Genomic DNA, 23,338 nt, shown 5'->3' with positions numbered 1-23,338 from the left:
CCAATCACAAGAGGGATAGTTGGAAGGTGGAGACGCCATTTTGGTGTGTGTTGTAATGTCGGAGAAGTGAAGCTGTATTATACATTGAGGTCACGGAAGACATTTGACTTTTATTATATTGTTTTAGAAATAAATACAACATTAAGTGACTAAATCGCTGAAGGTTAGGGGTTAGTGTTTACCTTAATGTGTTCCTCTTTCAAACTGTTCGGCAGGTGGCGCAAGGCGGAAGTAGTAGGATTAATGTCAATCGTCTTCAGTATAAATTAAGATGCAGCGCAGTTAAAACTAGTATCTAGTTAGGGTCTGTGTACATACTCTTAGGCTTATTTTGTGGACTACACATTCATTCTGATAAGTATCGTCCATTTGAACCAGTGTGCATGTTTCATCCGCCAAGGGTTTCAAAGGTTGTGAAATTAAGTGTTTTTATTTTGAAAATCCAGCCACCGGAAGCAGTATTTATCACTTGACAGTACTGAGGTTTCACTGGCACATCAGCTGAACAAGCTGAGAGGAATACTGACCTAATTAACCGTGCTGGGGACAGCAGCAACACCGACGACACCACATATCACAGCGACCGACTGAAGTACAATTTCACTGTAAATGTAAGTAAGTACTCTTCTCCGGCTTTAACAGCGCTGTCAATTTGCCATTGAAAACGTTCAGGGGGAATCCGTGTACTTGCACCTTGTGTAGTGAAATAGTGATGCCAGCAGCTGGTATCCTCAAGGTGGATTACAGGTGATGTACATAATGGTATTATCTCTCAATTTGTATGTCTCAGTATCCGCACGTCGTCGATTCTTGTTAAAACGAAACGAAACGAAGATCAGGTACTAGATAACAAATGTGGTATTCAACCATAACCGTTGTATGTGTCCACTGAACTACGCACACTGTAGTTATCGGCCTTTATTCTATTTTAGCTAGACACATTTTATGTCTTGAGGAATCACTGACTGTTTTCTTCCTGGTACGATACATAATGCAAAAGCCTACCATTTTGGATGACATGTCTCAGAGATATTATCCCAGCAGTGGGTTCACTCATGCATTTCATCTGACTGACACACTGCCATGCATGCAGTCGATCGTGCACATATTTGCACTCTCATCAGTCAGTAAATCCCTACTCTGCAACATATATCAATCACTATTATAGAGTAGAGCTTGACATTAACTTAATGTCTTATGACTGTATGATTTAAAAAAAGTAATAATAGTTAAAACGCAATATCCAGGCCACAGAACCAGAAACAGATGGAAGACATTCTACTGCTTAAGGCTTTAAAAACTGGCAAATGTTTGGTAGTTATGAATGGATTTATATGTAATAATGATCCATAAATCAACGTGTTGTCAGTTTAGTAAAGTAATTTATAGTCCTGCAAAGGAAATCTGACTTGCAGCATAACAACCAAACAGACTCATCCATCAGTAAAACAGTAAACCCTCAATTAGAATAAGTTATATTATATAGCAGTCAAATTAAGTGACAGAATGGCCAAAGGAACAAGTTAAAAAAAGAAAAGGCAGAAGCGTGTCTGTCTATAGCAATTGATCAGAAAAAAAAACCGAAAGCAAATATGATTTTTAGGTTCAGTAGAAGTGATATGAGTCTGATGCTGTAAAATTTGGAAGAAGTTGACTCGCAGTGTTTTTGTTAAAGCAGACAGAGGTTTCTCTCAGTTGTATAATACTTTTGTATTTATTTCCTTTTTTTAAACTCGTATGATAATCTTGTGCTTGGGGGTTTATGGTTTTACTGTGATGCTTCCATTGCATATTATCCCATGATGAGAATCTTGTTGCCAAGGTTATTATTATTGTGTAGTTTTTTTTTTCTGCCTGGAGAGGAATAAAAATCTTCATCTTCCTCCCTATAGCTGCCAGAAGAGACTGTGCGTGGGCCTTGGTGTCATTACAGAGAAAGCTCAACCAACCTGTCTGCTCTAGAAGCTGATACAGAGCTGACAAGTGTGCTATTGACTGCTGCAACTGAGAGAGAGGAAGAGGAGGAAAAAACAGCCACAAAAATAAAATAGAGGAAGAACTTGTCCTTTCTGAATCTATTTTTTGGTCACAGAGATCATTGTTTTCCAGAATCATCTCAAGGGAAAAGTGACTATTGAAATGTCCATAATGGCACAGCTGTCATCAGCCCAGGTGACTGAGTGCAGCTGAGCATTTCTGCTGCTGGACACTCTCAAGTCTCCACCAGTCTGTGGGCACTTGCTGCGTAGTTACAAAAACAAACCAAGTCTACTGTGTTGTAGATAGAGGAGGGAAACGTGACTGAATTTTTTTTGTATGATTATTTTTACCTTTACCTTTTTTTTCTGTTTTGGTGGCTCACCTGGGAAAGAAACACAAGTGCCGGAGAGACGGACTGATGACCGTTTGTGGATTTGGGATTAACTGAGCTGTTGATTATATAGCACTGAAAGAGCCTGCTGGGGCTCAAGTGTCCATGCACAGGAATGCAAATTCACATATGGATCATACAGGTTTGTTTTGGCATTTCATGAGAGTGTGTGATCTGTACCTGGGCCATTTTTATAAATCGGTTTAAACAGTCTTTACCAAGGTCATGTGCTATCTACAAACAGAGAAAAGGTAACATTAGTTCCAACAATATGAATGAACAGTGCTTAGCTAACATCTCCACTGTCTGTACAGCAGATGCTTGTGAAAGCTGCTTGCTTCATTGCTGTATTGCTCCATAATTGTCTCCTGGTGGGACGTTGTGGTAGAAGAAGCTTGCATATGTCTTGAACACAGTGTCCCAGAACTTGTACTGTTCACTCCCCCCTTCTTTCTTTTCTTTTTTTTTTATCCCATTCTGCTGTAAGAACTTGCATGAACATTTTTGAGGGGGGAAAAAATGCAGTATGGCTGTTTTACATCATGCATTCCTCATCAAATCATGAGTGTTCCTTCCTGGAGTGTTAGTTTACCTGAAATAATTTACTTTTGGATCTCAAAACAATATGTTATCAGCTGGGAACCTATTGTTTCTCACTCGTACAGTCTGCATCTTGCTCCTTTTTCTTGTGACTCATTCAGCAAGGTAATTATTCTGCAGCATGAATGTACTATCCTCAGTAATTACTTTGAAATAAGAAACTTCCTCAGCACACTTCCTGTGGGAAAGAACATTAAGTGTTAGGTAGTTACCCCAAGAGCCTGGATGGCCTGTGACTTTAACAAACCAACATGTGTTTTTTTTACTACAGTGTTGTTAAAATAGATGAAGTAACTGTACAGTGTGACGGCTCTTAAATCTCTAGACAAGAACTTAAGAAGAGGGGTAGACGTGGTTATTTTTAGCAAACAATCCCTTGTACCCAGCTTTTAACCACTTAAAATGTTCACTCATGTTATGACAGGACATTGGAACATAGGCTGGGTGATGTGTTGTTATGCTACGACCATGAGCAATGATGAATTAACGTTGTTTTGAGATATGAGGTAAGAGGTACGCAGAAGTATCTTAATTAAATCTTATCTTTTACTTTTCACCTTTTAGCACAATTACCTTATATGTAAAGTTATCATCATTTTTCTTCAACTATTGGTTAAATTGAGGGAGTTGGGAGGAATGTGAAACATGTTACACTTCCTTTAGCCAACAGGATATTAGATCTTTTTATTGGCGAGGCTCAACCAGGAGTGAACAGTAGCCAAATTTCTTAATTAAGCCAGAAAGGAAGTGTTTGTTTCAGACCACTAAATTAAATCATTTATGGGTTCCTTCTTCCTCTTTTTTTTGATGACATAGTTTTTGTAATTTCCATCTTTTCAATGCTATGATTCAGCTATTCTTGAGAAAAATGATTGTAGAAACATTCCTGTTCTCGCACTCTGCAGTTAGAGTTGAAAGTAATTTGCATTAACTTTTGTTATGAAGTTGATATGATATAGGCTTTTCAAGTTCTCTCGAGTGCTTCTCTGCTCTGTTTATAAAACATGTTCCACTTAGTCTCCTCATGTGGAAAACAAAGACATCAATAGCTCACTTTTGAGTTGGCGTTCACATTGAAACATTTATTTTGACAACGTAAAAATGGATTCACTTCCACTAAGTGTCAGTATGCGGAAATATTGATCGCTCAGTCCTATTTTGGCCCATGTCATCATTGACATTAAATCATTCACTTATCAACCTTTTTTTATTCTCTTTTCCTGCTCTCCAGTGAAGACTTGTTTGAGCTTCTGAGCCTGTGAAAGCCCCGGAGACGGCCATGTTGGATCTCTTCCTCAGAGTGCTGGTGTTGACCCGTCTTCACCCGTCGCCTCACAACACCTGGCTGCCAACCTAACTCCTCTCCCTCTCACTTCCTTCTTCCTCCACCCGACCGGGAGAAAGGTATTGAGTATATGTTCTTCTGCCATCTGTTGATTGGAGATGTGAGACAGATCAGAATGTAAAAGTGATGAGAAATGACCTTCAAATCTAAATATTTAAGACATTTAGGCTTTTTTTAATGAATGCTTCCTATATCTTGAGCATTTCCCTAAATTATTACAGATATAAAACTGGTATCAATATTCTCCTTTGAGTCTTGGCATTACTGTAAAAGCCATAAAGTGTAGTCCTCAACTATTCCTTTTAATGTTTAGTTTTTTACATATATGATGTTATTTTTTGTTGTCTACTTATGTTAAATGAACATACAATAAACATTGCAACACACTAACTACTGAATTGTTAGCTAGTCCAAAACGCCATCATGATTTTATCCAACACAATATTCCTCTTCATTCCATATTTGTTGCTGTTTAGCTTTTCAATGACAATATTTTCACTGCACTCAAAAACCAGTCACCTCTTTGCTCCACCCAAAGGGAGGCACTCGCCAAAATAACGATGTGGTCTAGCAGCATTTTTAACAGCCCGATAACTAACGTTTGTATAACTACAATAACCATACAATCTGTTCTGGCTCTGGTTCTGGTTTAGGATAACTGAAGTCATATTAAGTTATATTAATTTAAGATAGTTGATTAAATTACTCATCTTTATTCATACAAGTGTTTCTTTAAAGGTCCCTTATTATGCAAAATGCACTTTTTTACTTTATACGTACATTCGTCAGCTCAAATTTAAAGCGACAGTCACAGAATCAGCACTTCAGGAACAGGGCTGAAACAGAGGGGTATGAGGCATGCTACAATGAGTGATCTGTTTGGTGTTTTGAGCAAAACACTTCACAGACGAGTTTTGTATAGATATTGCCCTACAATATATTGTTGGTGGCGACATCATAGAAATATGAGAATTGACATTTGAAGCTTCATTTAAACACTCAGAAGTGTCAAATGCAATTAGAAAGAATAGAAATACAGTTTAGGTCCAATACTAATGTGGTTTTATCTATTTTTTCCAGGTCCTGGGTCGCCGTGGAAAATGTCCTATGCACACCACAAGCTGCTCACCTGGAGCTTACCTCACCTCCTCCTCCTGCTGTTGACCTACGTCTTGCTCTTGTCTGCTCCCACAGGTAAAACAAACAAGTGTCACCCTAAACTCAACTGACTGAACCACGTTTGTCCATCTGCAGATTCACACGCCTTTGATTACTCAGGGCAGGGCTGCATCCTTCTTGGAAGAATAATTGTTTTCCGTCGTCAGTTGGTGTTTACTGCCGTCCCAATCTTAGGCAGACAGACAGAGGACTGCTGGCACCCCTACTGTGTATGTGTGTGGGTGTCTGTGTGCCTTCTTTCTGAGGCCACTCCGCTCAGTGGGTTACAATGTGAGACGAGGACAATAGGGGCTCTGTGAGTGGACATTGTGCATGTGTGGGTTGAGGGTTGGGGGACAAGAGAGGACAAGGGGTGGGATGACTAAACGAAGGCCAAAGGGTCATGACTCAAACAAACTAATGCTTCTGTGTGATTCCTGTGTGTGGCAAACACTGTGTTTTTCCAGACTTGAGTTAAAATGACATCCCATAAAGTCAACCTTAGCCTTTTTGTTGCCATGGCAGCAACAGTTATGGGTACAGCACGGTCTCATAAAATATGTTTTTCAGGTTTTCCTTTGAGTTTACAGAACAACAGTTCTAGAAATACTAGTATTACATTTTATTATTTAGCAATTATATTTACCTTATGTTATTGCCTCTTTATAATGATACATTTTTATTGTAATAATAAAATACCTTTTTCTTATGTGGGGATATTGACAAAAGTTGACATAAAAATCTATTTTTTCATGCAGTCATTCAGCGTTGTAGAATACTTTTTCTACATTCATTGACAGTAGATTTCCAAATGCTGTGCAGAATACTAGGTGAAACAACCAGTTTTTGCATTAAGTAATATTAAACTTGTTTTTGTTTCGTGTCTACAAACTCTAGATTTAATCAGCTTTCATGTGTCAACCATTCAGAACTGCAACACAGAAATGAAACAGTGATTTTTTTAATGTAACTGCAGTTTCCATAATTTACAGAGTGACACAGCAGTTTCAGTCTGGTATTCATGGGTAGTTTGACTTTTGTGTTCAATGGTCATTCATTTGAGAAGTTGTGAGTTATAACCTCCCAATTCTCCCTGTTTCACCGTCTGCAGTATTGTACTGTCTGTGGTATTCCATTGTACCTGTTTACACAATAACTCCAGCGTGTTGGAGAACAGAAGTATTTCATTGAGCTCATTTCATACTTGACTAAGATTAGTTTTTGGCAATGCCCTCGTAGAGTAACACGCACACAGGGCCAGCTTAGTGTACCAGCTCACTGCACTGCTGATATCAGTCTGATATGTTCTGGCTCAGAGGGTGGAGTTGGGTGCGTACTGCAAACTGTGCTTTGGGTTTTAATCAGTGTCTTGTTTTTCCGGCAAAAGCTTCACTTCCTCTCTCTGCTACTGACTTGGCCTTGACGCGGCCGCTTGTCTGCTCTTCTGAGAAATGTTCAGTCAGAGCCTAATCTGTGAAAAGTCTCACTGTGGGTTTCACTTTGCCCCTTTGCCTCCGACAATGCCAAGAGTACCCAACAATGGCCTGATTGATATAAACAAGGGAAATCTTGAAAAGCCTGGGAAGCCCTGCCTGGTAGCAGATCCTTTGACAGATCCTTTTGATCAAACTACACGCTACACAAAACACTTTAGAGAATTTCTTTGCCATGAAAACCAGCTTATAACATTTCACTTTTGTCCTCCATTTCACCACTCCAGGGTGCTGCAGGAATGAGTCTTAAAACAGACTAATGAGTCTTGAATCCTGGTTCCTCTATTTCAAAGTCAAATTGTTTTTATATTTGTATTTAGTTAGTTGCCTGAAATAAGGTCTGTGTTTGACACACGCTTTAGAGACGTTCAGGCTTTGTTATGGGACCTTCAAAACATCAGTTAATACTCCACTTGTGACTGTTTAATTGGGTTATTGAGAATACGAAGGTTATCAGGGACATTAAACGTCATAATGCCGAACAGGGAAACTCATCTTCGCACAGCATTATACTAGAGCTCTTGCAAAATAGTAATTTGACACCATGACCCAAAGCTCATGTCATGCAAATAAGCATTAGGAGAATAAGCTACAGAAGAAGAAGTCCGCCCACAAACTCAAATAAGTTGGAAGCGTAATGGTGTCGACGTTGAAATCATGCAACCGTAGGGTGGTACGTTTATTTTTACTTCTGGCGGCTGCATTACGCTCTAGAAATCAGAAAATTGGAGTTTGCTAAACTAAACTAAATGTTTGTTTGCCGCAGATATTATTTCTTGCAATGATTTGAAATCCAATGGAAAAACCCTATTGGATTTTTGTTTTCATAAACATGGTAATTCTAATGTCTGAGCTTACCTTAAAAAAAAAAACACGTCATCACTTCAACACTTTATCATGACCAACTACCAACATGTTGCCACAGTATCGATCTCTCACAGGGATTGGGCATCATTGCAGTACATCATTGTTTCTCTCATCTCTTGCCTTCTATCCCCTTCCAGGTGTTTCAGCAAATCTGTGCCGGGTGACTGGCGGGGTGCTGGGGATCCACTGGACCAGCACCATCAGCCTTGGATGGGAATCTCTGGCTAAAGGGATAGGCGGTGCAACATGTTGGGAGTTCTGCTGCTTGAACCCGAGCTGCACCGCCGTGTGGAGCCTCGGCGGGCAGTGTGTGCTCCTCCGCTGCACACGGCAACAGGGCTGCCCCATCACCATCCTGCCTCAACCCCACCAAGAGTCCCTCGGCCTCCTTCAGCTGCTCTCAAAGGTGCGGAGCGCGGCTGAAGCAACATCTAGAATTGATTTGATCATTTTCAAGATGCTTCTGTCCTTTAGCTTAGGGTAAAGTAAACACAGACATGTGGTCATAAAATCTGCTTTCACTTACCTTCAGTAAGTCCGTGCCAGCTACTGACTTTGTTTTTAAATATCATGAATAAAATGATGCTGATGGATGCACAGGATTTTTATTTTATTTGGGAGAGCATTTGGGATTGGTATCAGAAGATATTTGAGGTGTTTCTGTATATGGGATTTTTATAAAATATTGTTGTAAAATAAATGTCTTGTTTGCAACTTTACTTTAAGACTCCGAACATCACAGCAAGACGTAGAAGAGCTCGTCACGCAGAGCATGAAGGAAAACACACAGGAAACCAAACCAGAATGGTAACTTGACATAATATTGGTTATTTTGGAACTGAGTAGGTTCGTGCATCCTTTTGTTGGTTCGCACATTCCATTAGTTCTTTGTAACATTACTGAAATAAGACTTCTTCCCATATTTCTGTTGTTCTTTCTTTAATACTTCACACCCTAATTAATGCCACCACACATTTATACATGCTTCACCATATAGGGAAGTATACAAATAATTCTTGAAGGTTTCTAACTGTTTCTACAGGAAAGTCCCAAGCAGGAAACGGGTCACCCAACTCCCCCAGTACCCAGCACTATCGCACTTCTTCAAACAGCCCAGAAGAACCATAGCCAGTTAGCCAATGGGAGTGCAGACAATGCTCCGGCTCCATCACAGCAGAACTCAACGGACACCGTAGATGTTGCCCCGTCTTCCAATAGCAGTTCAGTCATCACGCCTCCAACCACAGCTGCATCGGCCTCCCTCACACCTCCAACTCATGCCGGTAAGAACGCTACTGTCAGCAGCAGTAAGTGTCAGTGATCAGCTTTTTTAGGCTTGTTCGGTAATATGTCTTGATTTATTAATTATGAGCTACTAAATAATGTAGAAGCAGCAATGTGGTTTTACAGCCAGATTTCACACAAGTTTCAGTTATCTTTTTTACTCAGTGTTTTGTCGATTGAGGCTTGCATTTTTCTCCCTTTGTATTCGCTTTAGCTGATGATTGACAAATTAAAGACTTACAGTATCCACACATTTTATGGCAGACTGCTCAGACGTTATTTTTCCAGATGAAAGCAACATGCGCGATAGCCAAATGAATCCGGGCAACAGGAATGTGCTGAGACAGGCTGGGCTTCTACAAACAGAAATAACTCGTATGATCTGGCTATCCTCCCTGAATGACAATACCAACAACTTAACAAACATTCTTTCACAAATATATTCAGCTCTCGAACAGTAAGAGGAGGAGCTGGTTTCTACAAAAACACCAGAGTCGTACGAAGGTCAGCCGCATTTTATAAGCTTAGACTTTCACACACATGAAAAGGCTGTGACATTGAAAGAGACACCTCACATTCACAGTTTCATTTGAAACCAATTCTACACATCATGGTCAGAATACCAGTCCCCGGCTCTGAAGGGAGCTTCTCAAGTATGAGAAAATCAATCTGACAATGCAAGTGATTTTTATTAAATGTTTTATGTCATTTTAGTTTGAGCCTTGAGACTAGAGAATTCTTAATGGAGAACCAGTGTTTTGAATTGGCTTGTGAAATAAGTGACATACAATTCTAATGAATAGAAGCTATCGCGTACTTATGTGAATTAGACAACCTAGGATATTTTCTGTAGCTTGATTCAAACTAGAAGCTATAAATCAGGATATTCCATCACTTCATTATTACTGATGAACAGTGAAAGTGAATGTCCCACATTTGGATATGCTGATGGAGTGCATCACATCTTGCTGTAAATGCAACTGACAGCATTTCTCTTGGAGACCTTGGAGAAAGCGAAACTCCTGTAGCACTCTTTATGTTTCGTAGAATACAATATTTCTGACTTATATTTTCAATTTCCATTTCACCAGTCCCCAAACTTTATGGCAACAATGAATCACTGGAGTGTACATTTTTGTTGGTGTTGAATACACTCAGTTGTCTTGTATTTGTCATTTCTAACAGTAGAAATGTAGCATATGGTATATATGCTACATTTTCAGTCGGTAGGGACTTTGCTTGGTAACCTAAGGGTCGCTGGTACAATTCCCAATCTGACTGAAAATACAGAGCATTGACTAGGGCACTGCCGAGGTGTCCTTGAGTAAGGCACCGAGCTCCCAACTGCTCCCCTGGTGCCAAAACACTGGCAGCCCCTTCACCCTGCCACCTCTCCATTAGTGCATGTCTTTAAGTCCTCTCTGCCCCAGTTTGTGCATGTGTGTTTTGAATTTCAGGCTCTTGTGGGATTTGAAAAAATAACAAATAAAATTGTCTAAATAATGTGGTCTTTGCCCTTATTGCATTATCAATTCTTTAATAGCGTCCAGTAGGTTACGATCAGTTGGAATCATTTTGTACTTCATGTGTAAATAGACCCAAGATGCTTTATTTATTCTTCTCCTGTTAGATTAACACTGCCACTCGCACCATGCTGTACTTTTGGCTTCATCTCAGTTTGTTTTGTCCTGTACCCCGCAGTGAGAGAGCTGGTGGTGTCGGCAGGGGAGAGTGTGGAGGTCACGTTACCACGCAGTGATATTGAGCTTAACGCCTTCGTGGTCCCACCACCCCAATCAGGTAAAACCATGGAAATACTAGACATATTATTTTGTATTATGTGGAAACTTGTTACACAATGTTTTTTTAAATCATGTCATTTCAACTGGTTTATGCAGAATTGTCATTAATATGCAAAATAATCCGATTACAAAAGGAGGTTGGTTTTATTATAATTTAAATGTATTTTTAAACAGACCCTATTATACTATTATGTGTTTTCTCTTTCCTCTAGTGTGTTATACATGTTTTTGGGCATGTAAATGGTCTGCAAAGGCTAACATGGCAATGTTCCCTCCAGACAAAGTTTCTCTCCAACACACTAGTCGTTTGTTTACTTCCTTGGCATAGTGACATCACTATGTATCACTCGCGCATATATTTGCTAGCCTTCCAACATTGTACCTGAAAGGCTAAGGGGCTTGACCTCTTTAAGCGGTTATCCAATCATAACTAAGCCGGCCAGCTAACCAATCAGAGCAGACTGGGCTCTGGTTTCAGACAGAGGGTGAAAAGAGGTGCTGCAGCACAGGCAGTATGAGAGAAATAAAGACCTTTGTGAACATTAAAGCATGGAGATATGTCCCAGTAGAGGTACTAAATACAAATATGATCCTTGAAATGAGCATAATATGGCTCCTTTAATGCTTTTTTAGTGTAAATATAAAGGAAATATTGTTTTTCAGTCTGAAAATGTCTGTTAAATGAGTTAGATTTATTGCAGATTGGGTGTCCTTCGTCATGTGTTGATATATTTGGTGCTCAGTAATGCAGGGATGAATCACAACCTGCTTGACGGTTGTATTCCTGAGTCTCCATCAGTAAACTGTACGTCACGCTGAACACCTGCAAGATAATTTCTTCCAGACTGGAGAAAAGATGATGCAGTCACGAAGAGCGATGCACGTCCTCATTTTGTTAATGCCTTAATCTTTTGTCAACAGATAACAAAATCTGCCACATGAAATGATCCTTACCTGACAGGTTTGTAATTAAACGCATGAGCAGTTTTGTTTAACGTTGCCTTTTTCTTTGCAGAGACAACCTATGCATTTGATTGGCGTCTGATCACTCATCCCAAAGATTACAGCGGGGAGATGGAAGGGAAGCACACCAAGACTCTTAAACTCAGCATGGTAAAGATCACAGACCTCAAAATCATGTACTGCTAAAAATAAAAAATGCAGCTGGGGCTCTGATGAATGTATAAACTGAAAGATTCAGTGGTGTGTGGAGGACACAGAGGAGCAATCAAGAACCGTTCCTCTTTCAGTATGCTTGACTCTTTCTCTTTCCATCAGCTGACTGTGGGTCTGTATGAGTTCGAGGTGACGGTGGACGGGGATGGGGCTCATGGAGAAGGTTACGTCAATGTCAGAGTCAAACCAGGTGAGGTTGAGGTCTTAGTAGGATAGTTTTATGTGCCAGCTTTCAATACAAACCAAGGTAAACAAAGCTGCATACATTTAAAAAAACTCGACATGATCTGAAGTTAATCCTAGTACACGTATGTTAGCGTTTAAGGCTCATGTATTTACACACATGGCAATATATTCTTTCTGTATCTACAATCTATGTATATTAATTCTGTACAAACTCAAAAGATGCTTGAGACAAATATGTGATCAATGACCCTAAATATTCACAATGACATTTCGAATTTGAGATTTTTGTTACAAAAGGAACAGCCTCAGAAATGATCAAGTTTTTGTTGTTGTTATTGCTCTGTGTACTCAGTCTTTTATATTGATTCTGTCAGTTCTTCTTATATTTGAAAGCGTTTTCAAAAAGATAATAAAGAACACTTTTTAAGATGGTACTATTTAAATAAATTATTTTCTAATTTCAGTGACTACCTGTCATCTGTATTGTGCTCTCTATGATGGAAATATGCAGCTTGATACGTGTCTAATAGTCCACATGCTAATGCTAGTTAACTTCAGCAGTAACAAAGTCTGCCTTCCTGGTGCAGCAGGTGTTCAGAATGCCATGACGGACGCACAGCTCCATTAAGCATGTTAATTTCTTTCTTTCCACCTGACAGAGCCGCGGGTAAACAAGAGCCCTGTTGCCGTAGTTTCCCCAAAGTTCCAGGAGATCTCCTTGCCAACCAGCTCTACGGTTATAGACGGCAGCCGTGAGTGTCCCATGACGCACTGGGAGAGAGACCTTGTATTTAAAATACGTTACCTTTTCCTTTCATGATATAAAATGCATTAAACTGTCCCATTTCCCCTGTTCCATTCTTCCTCTATTTCCTCCCTGCTCCTCTCAGAGAGCACTGATGATGACAAGGTGGTGGCGTGGCACTGGGAAGAGGTTAAAGGGCCCCTGAGGGATGAGAAGGCCATTGCCAACACCCCCGTCCTCACCCTCACTGGCCTGGTGCCCGGGAACTACACATTCAAGTACAAATGCTCTTTATTTCAGTTGTATTTTTAGTTGAAGATGTTGCAAACTTCTTACTCAAACATTAACAATCAGTAATGATTCAGGGTTTTTAGAACTGGACCTATTGTCTCTCTTTATCTGTCATCATCAGTATAATATTAGAAATGCACTGATCAAAATTTCCTTGGCTGATTCTGTCATCCTTTGTAAATTTGATTTACTATGTGATATAAATGAGACTGATCTCTGAACCTGCTGTCAAATTGATTGGTGCATCTCTTATTTTATAGCTAGTTTTTAATTTAAGTCAGAGGTTTAATTGCTTTGATCGGTGCAGTACAGTTTGTATGTACTACCCTAATAAATGTCCTCTCTCAGTTTGACTGTGACAGACTCTGACGGAGCCAAGAACTGGACGCAGGCCACCCTTTTGGTCAACAAAGCCAAGGATTACCCGCCTGTGGCCAACGCCGGACCTAACCAGGTCTGAATTATTTTCTGTCATCTATTGTATGACTCTGTTTTTTAATGCTCCTAACCACCATCTTTGGAAATCATATGAATGTGTAATAGGTTACCTTGAGTTGCAAAATTCTCTCAGTAACTGAAAGCCTGTCTTTCCTCTTACTAAATTCAGGTCATCCAATTACCACGCAACGCCATAACCCTGTATGGCAACGAGAGCACGGACGACCATGACTCCCTGTCCTATGAGTGGTCCCTCAGCCCTGAGAGCAAAGACAAGGTGGTGGAGGTGCAGGTGAGATGCTCGAGGACTGTGTTTATCATAATTTCAAATGTTTCACTGGATAAGAGAATTATGACTAACGGTGGGCTGTCATGGTTCTGTAGGGTGTGCGGACGCCGATCTTGCAGCTGTCTGCTATGCAGGAGGGAGACTACACCTTCCAGCTGACTGTGACTGACTCCGCTGGACAGCAGGAAACTGCCCAGGTCACCGTCATCGTGCAGCCAGGTACACAGCGAAGTAAAATAGAAGTTCTGTTGGTGACACCTCAGCTCTTTTGAATAGTTCCTGCAATACTTGGTTAAGGAGCTGCTGAGGGCATTACATTCATCACCTAAAACTGTCACTCATTTCTTACATAATTTGATAGCCTTGGGTTTTTAAACCTCTCCTATCACTTATGCACCACTTGAACTACAAGGAAACGATTAGTTCAACATTTTAAATCCACTACATCTGTACTTTATATGCCCTGTGTTACCTTTGTTTGCCCTCACACTCTTCCACAGTTTATACTTAAACATACACCTGAAGTGTGAGGTGCATAACGAGCAACAGTATATAATATAGCTGTATTTTCCCTCGGCCTATAATGTGTGAAGCTCTTGTCAGTACCTAAGCTGCTGTTGAAACATTCTGTTTGCTTAACCTGCACGTGTACGTTCAACCTGATAAGCACCCGGTGTTAACTGTAGACTGCAAACATACACTGGCAAGACTCCCTGTAGAGTTCGAACTGGAGATATTATGTGAGCACACATCCATCTGCGAGGCCAGTCAAGGTCAACCATTTGAGGCATGCTATCTGAAAGAAACGGCAGTGTGTTAGTCAGAATTTGATATACGAGGTATTTCAGAGAAGCACTTCTTTGATAATGCACTTTTACACCTTACGCATCAGGTTGTCTTTTCTGTATCATAGTGGGCGGGGTTAATCGGCTGGTACTGTTTTTTATGTTTGGTTGGTGTTCTCTTCTCACTCATTCATTTTTTTATAAAGCACATTCACTTTATTAACAAAAAATGCTCTAGCTGTCAAACTATGATCAAACTATGAATTTGTCAGACCTTCCTGACACGTATCTTTATCTTTTCTTCTGGTCTTTCAACTGAACTATAATAAAGGCAACATAATCTTTAAAGAACAAAGAGAAAAAAATCCTAAGTGCAGAATTGCATAGTTTAAATGGATTTCAGTGCTACAGTACTGATAACATTTAATGATAGTTGGAAGAAAAGGTTCACATGGTTTTTCTTTTATGCTCAGACGACAGCCAGACACTTTTGACAGCCATCATCCCACTTACTGCTGTGTGTTTCTTGCTGTTTCTACAAAGGAGATGTATTTTTAGTTTCCTCTCCCTCTCAATCTTCCAGAAAACAATAAGCCTCCAGTAGCAGATGCCGGACCAGAGAAAGAGCTGACGCTCCCTGTGGATCGAACTACGCTGGATGGCGGTAAGAGCAGAGACGACCAGAAGATAGCCACCTTTCACTGGAAACAAACCAAGTGAGTCAAACACAGACATATCGTGACATATGACTGCAGGCTGTTTGTATTGGCTGCAGACAACTAGTTGACTTAATAACTTCAACATAAGTGGATAAAAGCGTCATTGCATAAACAGTTTAATTCAAATGTACAAGAGTTTGTGTATTGTTTAGTGTCAGGATATCCTCTTTGACCCTCTGTCTGGTTCTGTCCATCCTCCAGGGGTCCTGATGGTGTGAAGATCGAAAATGCAGACAGTGCTGTTGCCACGGTGACAGGTCTCGAGGTCGGCACATATGAGTTCACCCTGACCGTGACAGATGACAGGAATCTGCAGAGCAGCGACATCGTGACGGTGATCGTCAGAGAAGGTGTGTGTGTGTGTGTGTCATCCCTCTCTCATAAACTAATGTAGGAGTCAGACAGGTTAGGATTATAGATGAATTTTTAAGTATCATTCTGTTTTGAAGCAGAGTCCGTTCTGATCACGTAATTTGTTGTTTAGATTGTCATGGGAATTTATAACATAGTCATAATCAGTTATATTCTTGTCTATAGGCTTGTTGTTTTGACCATCTGTTGCTGACCCTGTGGTTTCTCCACGGTTGTTACGCACATATCTGATGTCACTGTGATTAGTTCCCATCTGCTAGTGTATTACCTGCTGTTCTGTCTTTCTGTATAAAGGACTTGTGTTTCCGTGTGTCAGACATTTGTGCAGACCATCTGTTGTGAAGCTGAAAGTGATGGATTCTGTTAAATCCTTTTGACTATATCAACAAAAAAAAAATAGCTCTGTTCTAACTTTTATATTTGTTCATTTCTTACCAGAAGGTGATTACTTTTGGAATTACCATGACTAAGATGAGTTAAAATACATGCCTGAGCATACTAACTCATTATTTTCTAATTGGTTTGTTAATTTTCAATCTCTTTTCGCTATATCCCTTTATAACATCCCCCAAAACATTTTCAGAAATACTGTATATCACATATATATAAACACATTACACATACAGTACAAAGTTATAAGCACACACACACACACACACACACACACACACACACACACACACACACACACACACACACACACACACGTGCACTATATACATTCTACAATAATCTATGTTGAATGTCTTAGTTTCCCTTGAGTCACAGTCTTAGGCCTTGTCATTATGTTGATCAGGTATTTTTCAAAACAGGGTTCTACCTTCTTAATTGTCAAAAATCAATATCAAGCACTGTTAACTGACCGTGTTGGACCACACTCACACTCTCTCACACACACATGTTCACACACACAGGTCTTGTCTCAAACCGTGGTGGCGTTGGCAGTGACTAATGTCGGTTGTGTTGGTTGTGCAACTCGCATCAAAACGAATTATCAAAGTATAAAACTTGAAACTGCAAAAATATGTACGCCATCTGCTGTTGTGCTGTGCCTGCATTTTTCTGCTTTGATAATTGTGGTGGCAGAGATATGTCTTTTGACTTTTAACAACTAACCCAACTCTCTGTGAATGCAGCCACCTCAGTGAATGAACATGTGTTTTTTCCACCAGAACTGGACCAGCCTCCAGTGGCTCATGTTGTGTCGAGTCCGACCATCACTCTGCCTGCCAGGACCGCCACTCTGGATGGATCCCACTCCACTGACGACAAAGGTGGAGTCAGCTACCTGTGGACCAGAGATGATAGCAGCCCTGCAGCCGGGGTAATGTAGTTCACAAAACTGAAGATAAATCCACCCTAAAAGAAAAAAAAGACATAATTAATCACAGTAAAAAGGAAACATTTGAACACTTCTTTGTTTTCTGTTCCAATAGGATGTACTGAACAGCTCTGACCTCCAGCCAGTGCTGTTTCTGGGGAACCTGGTGGAGGGGAAGTACAGCTTCACCCTGACTGTGACTGACAGTAAGGGACAGACCAGTACTGACAGCGGCACAGTGGTGGTTAAACCAGGTAAAGTGAACAGACCCAAAAACCTGTGGTTTTATTATAAATTATATATATATTTTTGTAGGCTCAAATGTGGGTTCATCTCCAAATTTTTCTCCATGAAACAATTGCGTGCAAATGTTACTGACACCGCAGGAAAATCAACAACTAACAGCAGCAGGTTGAGCAGGTCAGTGTGCAGGATACAGAGCACAGACACAGCCAGAAACTAATCCGTCTCTGTGCTCTGGCCTGTTTCCCAGGTGCAAAGTGTCACATGGGTCCTGCAATCAGTCTCCAGCATCATCCTCCCCCCTGTCTGTATTTCTACTGTGTTTTTAAGTTTGAATTCTCACCTTGTGTTTCTCTCTGTTTCAGACGTATGGGAGCGGGATCTGGTAGAGCTGGTGCTGGAGGTCTCTGTGTCGCAGGTCTCTCACCGTCAGCGCGACATGCTGCTGCGCCAGGTTGGAGTTTTACTGGGCGTGCTCGACAGTGACATCATTGTGCGACAGATCGGTGCGTTTAATGAGCACAGGTGAGTCCTACTGCACCATTAAGGCTTGCTTAAGGGAAATGGTATAACCTGGACCAGTTCCAGGCACTTATAACAACAATCTCAGCCTTTTAGCTGCAATCACTGTAAGCAGGATTCCTTTGGCCTAGAGAGTTTACTCTAAATTGCAACTGGTTAAACGACTGCTGGTTTCAGCTTTGTCCCTTTTTAGTGCTATGCCAATTTCTTAAATGTTTGTCTACATGAGTCACTTTTACTCAAGGGTAAATGGAAGCAAGCATTACCTGGAAGTAAAGAAAAAAGGACCCTTCAAGTTTTGTATCTGGTCTGAAATGCCTTCATTTTCTGACATGTTGTATGTCTGAATGTTTTTCATATATTCTGAAGATCACAATCTTTTCAAGCCTCTAAATAAAACACATAACCATAAAAAAGGCTGGAATGAGATGTTCTTGGTTTGGCTCGATTAGAGGTAATAACTTTATAACTGAGATTTAATTTTTTTCTCCTCCTGCCCCCTCAGTACTCGTTTGGTCTTCCTGGTGTCGGGCGGTCCAGGGCGCCCTCCTCTGTCAGGCCGCAGTGTTGCATTCAGCCTGCGCAACAAACTGCGCAAACAGAAGAATGACTTTCTCATCTACAAGGCCCGGCGGGTGGATACAGTTAGTGAGTACCCGAGAAATATAGATTCATAGATACAAACAACAAGGGCAATGGAGTCACAGATACTGTCCCTTTGAATCAGAATTAGGTGGTCATGTTGCTGGATATTAAAATAATAATAATAATAAATTTAAGGCTAAACAATGAAATAGTCAGTATATTCAAAGGTTTTAATGTCATGTACACAGCTACAGTGTAGTTGTAGCTCGGTCACACGTTCCTCAAACAACAGCAATATTAGTTAACAAGCAGTGTTACCCAGGATTTGCAGTTAGAATCATCTACAATGGGTCTTTGTTTTTTTTTAATGCATTTGAACACTTTATCACATGATTTTTACTTAATGGTCCTCCTCTTGAGGGATCACAGGCAGGTCATAGGACCAGGCTGCTTTGACCTTTGACCACTATTGACTCAGCTCCGATAATTTTCAGATAATGACGGTTATACATAGGACTCAAAGGTCAAAACTGTCAGATTTTTGAGCTGTTGGTTCATTTAGTTTCCATCTTGACTGAAATGTGTACGTTATCTTACTAAAAGCACCTAGTTATTGTTTATGTTCTTTGATATTTACATGCTATGTTGTTGCTCCTTTCATCTGCCGTACACTCTTTCTTTCTTTCACTCTGTCCTCAGTCTGCCAGCTGAACTGCTCGAGTCATGGCGAGTGTGACTCTTACACACGGAGCTGTGTCTGCCACCCTTTCTGGATGGAGAACTTCATCAGAGCTCAGCTTGGAGATGCAGAGAGTAATTGTGGTGAGAAGAGTTAAAAGTCATAGTTAGAAATCATATTTGATTATTTAAGTGCATAAGATGTAATATGACAGAAGCTCTTTTTGATATAATCTTCTTGAATGTTAATGTTCATCACATAGAAATACCCTACTTTACTAAATATTTTTGTTTTCAGAGTGGAGCGTACTCTATGTGACCATAGCGTCATTTATGATTGTGGTTGCTATAGCAACAATTATTTGGGGAATGGTGTGTTGCTGCAACAGGTGAGCACAATTTCGAAAATATCAAATATTATCACGATTACTACTACAGTAGATGCATCATTTCTGTTGGACTGTCGCGGTCGTATTCTCCCAATTTTCTGACTGCCAACTAATGATAATGTTCGTTTTTATCCTAAAAGGCGTAAAAGCAAAGTCCGTAGAAGCAAAAGCAAATATAAAATGCTAGAAGCTGATGAGCAAGACAGTCTGGAGCTACAACCACATAGAGCTGGTAAGACACAAACATTTTCCCCATCACCACCTATACTAAAGTTTACTGTCTTTTCCACTGATTCATGTTTTTACCTGAAAATCCCAGGTAAAGTCTCAAACAATTGTACACTCGCACAATTTAATGCTCACACTGCAAGTAATTGAACCTTTGATTTTAAGGATGTTAAGGCTGCATGTTTATTCTGAAATTAAATATTATACTTGCGATTTGAATAGGGTACTGCAAAGTTGAGCTTTGTTGAGCTGTAAACAAAATGATATGACTGTTTTCTTTGATGCAACCCATCAATGCTGATGTTAATAATGACATTCCTTTCTTTTCATGGGTTTTAAATGCCTCATCAGGCCATCTCCTGTTTTAGATCTTCCCTGAACTATGCGATAGCGAATGCTGACATACAGTTGACCGGATAGGACTTATCTATGTCATGACATCAAAATCAATTCTGATGCCTTCTAAACGGAGCCCTGACTGAGTAATTCCTGCTTCAAAGGCTGAGACCTAGGGTTGAGGTTATATTCATTAACCACTCTAATGTAAAAATATGAAATTGATTAGGTTTGTTCTGAATATCAGTTTTCTTTTCTTGGATTGTGTATAAGTTAAAATATTTTGCTCAGTTCATGTTTGACTACGCATTCATTTAACATCTTATCGTTTATTTCTGTCCACTCCTGCCTCCCACCAGCCCGCATGAAGCCGGTGACCGCTCCCACCTCCTCCGCCCTCATGCATTCAGACTCAGACCTGGACAGTGATGAAGGACAAGGCGGGCCGTGGACGGAGCAGGAGCGCGGGCATCTCCTGAGGCCCCAGAACGGCTCCCTGAGGAACGGGCAGGGGCCGGTAAGGGGCAAAAAGCAAAGGGATGAGCGGCTATAGCAAGAGAGGAGGGGGCTCGCTGCTGGCCTCACACACACAAACACACAAACACCTCCTCCAGCTGACACTCCCTCTGTTCCTCACTATTCCCGTTTCTCTTTTGTTGATCTTCAGCACAGAAACCTCGTACCTCTCATCCATGAAGAGAAACTGATTGATACGTGGATTAAGGAAGGGAACGAGATAACAGACGTGCTGGAAACATGTTATCCTACTGTCACAGAAACATAAACACCACTGTACTGACTCTTCCCTGATCCCACACTGAGCCACTATGGAGGAAAAACAAGCTGCCCTTGCTGAGAAAAAGGGTCGAGCACTGTGTTATGAATGGTGTAAAAATATAACACAGATTCCTATTATTGAACACAGAGACATGAAGAATGTACTGTAGCCCCTCTTACTAAAGGCACGCAAAGTTGCCTGAGTGACACTTGACTTCCTGGACAAAACAAAAGAAGCTTCAATGCCACGAAAACCAGCCACTTGACACGCTCACACCTTGCTTTGTGTAGACATGCATGTACGCACACAAAGAGGTCATTTTCACACTGTTCCAGGTCAACCTGATGCTACCAAACTGCCATGTTAAAAACCAACAATTAACTCTGCTCTGAAGATTTTTGTTAATGGCGACATGGTGAGCCCTTGGAAGGAAAAACACAACCAAAACAAGAGCTACCAACACAAATGGACCCTGTTCCATTTAAAAAACAAAACAAATGTGCATGAAGAGTGACTGCAGTTCTGGTACAATTTGATACTGGAATGATCGCCTGCACGTTTGTATGGGTGTATGTGTGGATTTTAGTCTGGCTGCTGTGTCAAACAATGTTTCTTTAGAGCCAATTGAATGTTTTTATTTCTGTTATCAACCCGTGGAAGGAAGAATTACAATGTTGCCAACATTGGTGACCAGATTCTGTAAAAATCAGCATCGTGCTTTTATTCTGAAGGTTTCTGTGTGGATGAAGTCGCTGGGACACACTGGATTAAACAATGTTAATGAGTTTGGTCTCGACGGAGATGATAACAAGGAGAAGTTCACAACACAACGAATGGGACTGCTTCCTTTCTCACCTCGACATTCATTAATGTAACGACTGCTTGAACCATGAAGACCACTGAGTTGTTTTTTCTCCTACAAACAATGTTCAGGCTGTGATTAGATGTCAATGCACTTTGATTTCATGTCTGTCACCTTTTTAATCTATTTTTTTCTCTTGGTTGAAAAGGGAGATTTGTGATGGTTAAAGTTGGAAAAGCTCAGGTTCAGAAGCACCTCAGTAAATGTGACACACCTGTAGGCTTGAAATGCAAAGGATGGTGTAAGTTAAATGTGTTGCAAAGTGAGACTTATGTTTTTATCCTTTAATGACATTTTGCAGATTCTGTGCCATCTTTTTGTGGCACCCATACGAGATGAGCACATTTTCTTTGGGCAAATATTAACTTAATTAAATTTGGGGATTATTGAAGTAACTCGGAACATACAGGAAAATCTGAATGGCAGAACATAGACCTTAAAACAAACAATCAATTTAATTTTATTTCGGATGAAAGTGAGTTATGTGTCCAGAATGACCTGAAACTGTTAAAAAAAGTCTTCCTACAAATAAAATGAGCAGGATGGTAATCTTTTTGTAAAAATACAACAGGAAGGCTGTTAGAACACAGAAGATCTATGCATCTATTTTTCTGTGGATCTATATTATCTGAAGACTTTTTGCACTAAGCAAAAACGTTAACCAAATGACTCTTCCCTTGCATGTGAAACTGGCCAGTAAGTCCACAAATGTTGTCACTTTTTTTGTTGAATGTTAAAAGAAGTACGCTTTTGCTTCATTTCAAATTCAGTACTCGATGTGAATTAAGCAATCGTTGAAACTTATTTATGAAAAAATGTCTATTTGGTACTCTTAAGAGATCATGTAGATATGCTGAATTTATCAGGGCTTCTTTTACTTATTTCTGTGAGGCAAATTAAAATCATAGTGTACTCAAGTGCCAACAATGTGAAAACGTGCAACACTTATTATTAATGTAAAGTATAAATCTTCCCAAGTTTTGCACATCATAAGAAATTGCTTTTGGATACATCCCCAAGATTTTATATTGATTCACTCTCATTTCTCTCACATACAACATTTGCTACTCACTTTTGGGATTTATAAAGTAAGTGAATTAACTTAACTCTGAGAGAGTCCACTGTGAAGACGGACAAAGAGAACGAGGATAAGCTGTTCAATGAAGGGAGTTTAATTCAAGATGTTTTAGTTTTGCTTTTAGTGAAGGATTTACCCCCTTCTTTACATTTATGTGACCACACCTGATGCAACTGGATAATCTGTAAATTAAAATAAAATGTTTCAGTTTGTTCTTGACTTTTAAGAGGCATATGTTCTTGTGTTTTTTTATTTGATTCTTTTATGAAAGCCTCTGGCACAAAGAGTTTTCCTAATTTCATCCTATTTGCTCTTTGAACTTAGTTTCCACTCCAAGCAACATGCAAATTATGACTTGTCACAAAACTCTGACTTCAGAATGAAGTTAATTTGTTTG

The 23,338-nt window shown here is 40.1% G+C and overlaps 1 protein-coding gene across 6 annotated transcripts; it reads left to right on the top strand.

Moving 5' to 3' along the window:
* Nucleotides 1-62: 62 nt before the first annotated feature.
* On the top strand, nucleotides 63-23,167 carry kiaa0319l (KIAA0319-like ortholog). 6 transcript variants are annotated; one of them, XM_063898561.1, is made up of 27 exons: nucleotides 63-611; nucleotides 1,893-2,513; nucleotides 3,396-3,477; nucleotides 4,203-4,375; nucleotides 5,397-5,510; nucleotides 7,972-8,240; nucleotides 8,561-8,641; nucleotides 8,877-9,117; nucleotides 10,820-10,918; nucleotides 11,936-12,033; nucleotides 12,199-12,286; nucleotides 12,942-13,034; nucleotides 13,173-13,305; nucleotides 13,667-13,772; nucleotides 13,926-14,048; nucleotides 14,141-14,264; nucleotides 15,414-15,546; nucleotides 15,751-15,899; nucleotides 17,094-17,245; nucleotides 17,358-17,496; nucleotides 17,851-18,010; nucleotides 18,513-18,655; nucleotides 19,292-19,414; nucleotides 19,569-19,659; nucleotides 19,800-19,891; nucleotides 20,583-20,740; nucleotides 20,891-23,167. In XM_063898561.1, exons 5-27 carry the CDS (start codon nucleotides 5,417-5,419, stop codon nucleotides 21,005-21,007), a joined length of 3,006 nt encoding a protein of 1,001 aa, XP_063754631.1. In that variant the 5' UTR covers nucleotides 63-611; nucleotides 1,893-2,513; nucleotides 3,396-3,477; nucleotides 4,203-4,375; nucleotides 5,397-5,416; the 3' UTR covers nucleotides 21,008-23,167. The 6 variants fall into 6 exon arrangements, with proteins under 6 accessions (XP_063754631.1, XP_063754632.1, XP_063754630.1 ...); XM_063898562.1 differs by having other exon boundaries at nucleotides 3,396-3,484; XM_063898560.1 differs by lacking the exon at nucleotides 3,396-3,477.
* The last annotated feature ends 171 nt before the right edge of the window (nucleotides 23,168-23,338 follow it).

The sequence above is a fragment of the Eleginops maclovinus genome, chromosome 13 (genome assembly GCF_036324505.1).
Source record: "Eleginops maclovinus isolate JMC-PN-2008 ecotype Puerto Natales chromosome 13, JC_Emac_rtc_rv5, whole genome shotgun sequence".
NCBI lineage: Eukaryota > Metazoa > Chordata > Actinopteri > Perciformes > Eleginopidae > Eleginops > Eleginops maclovinus.
This window is presented reverse-complemented; position numbering and strand designations above follow the sequence as displayed.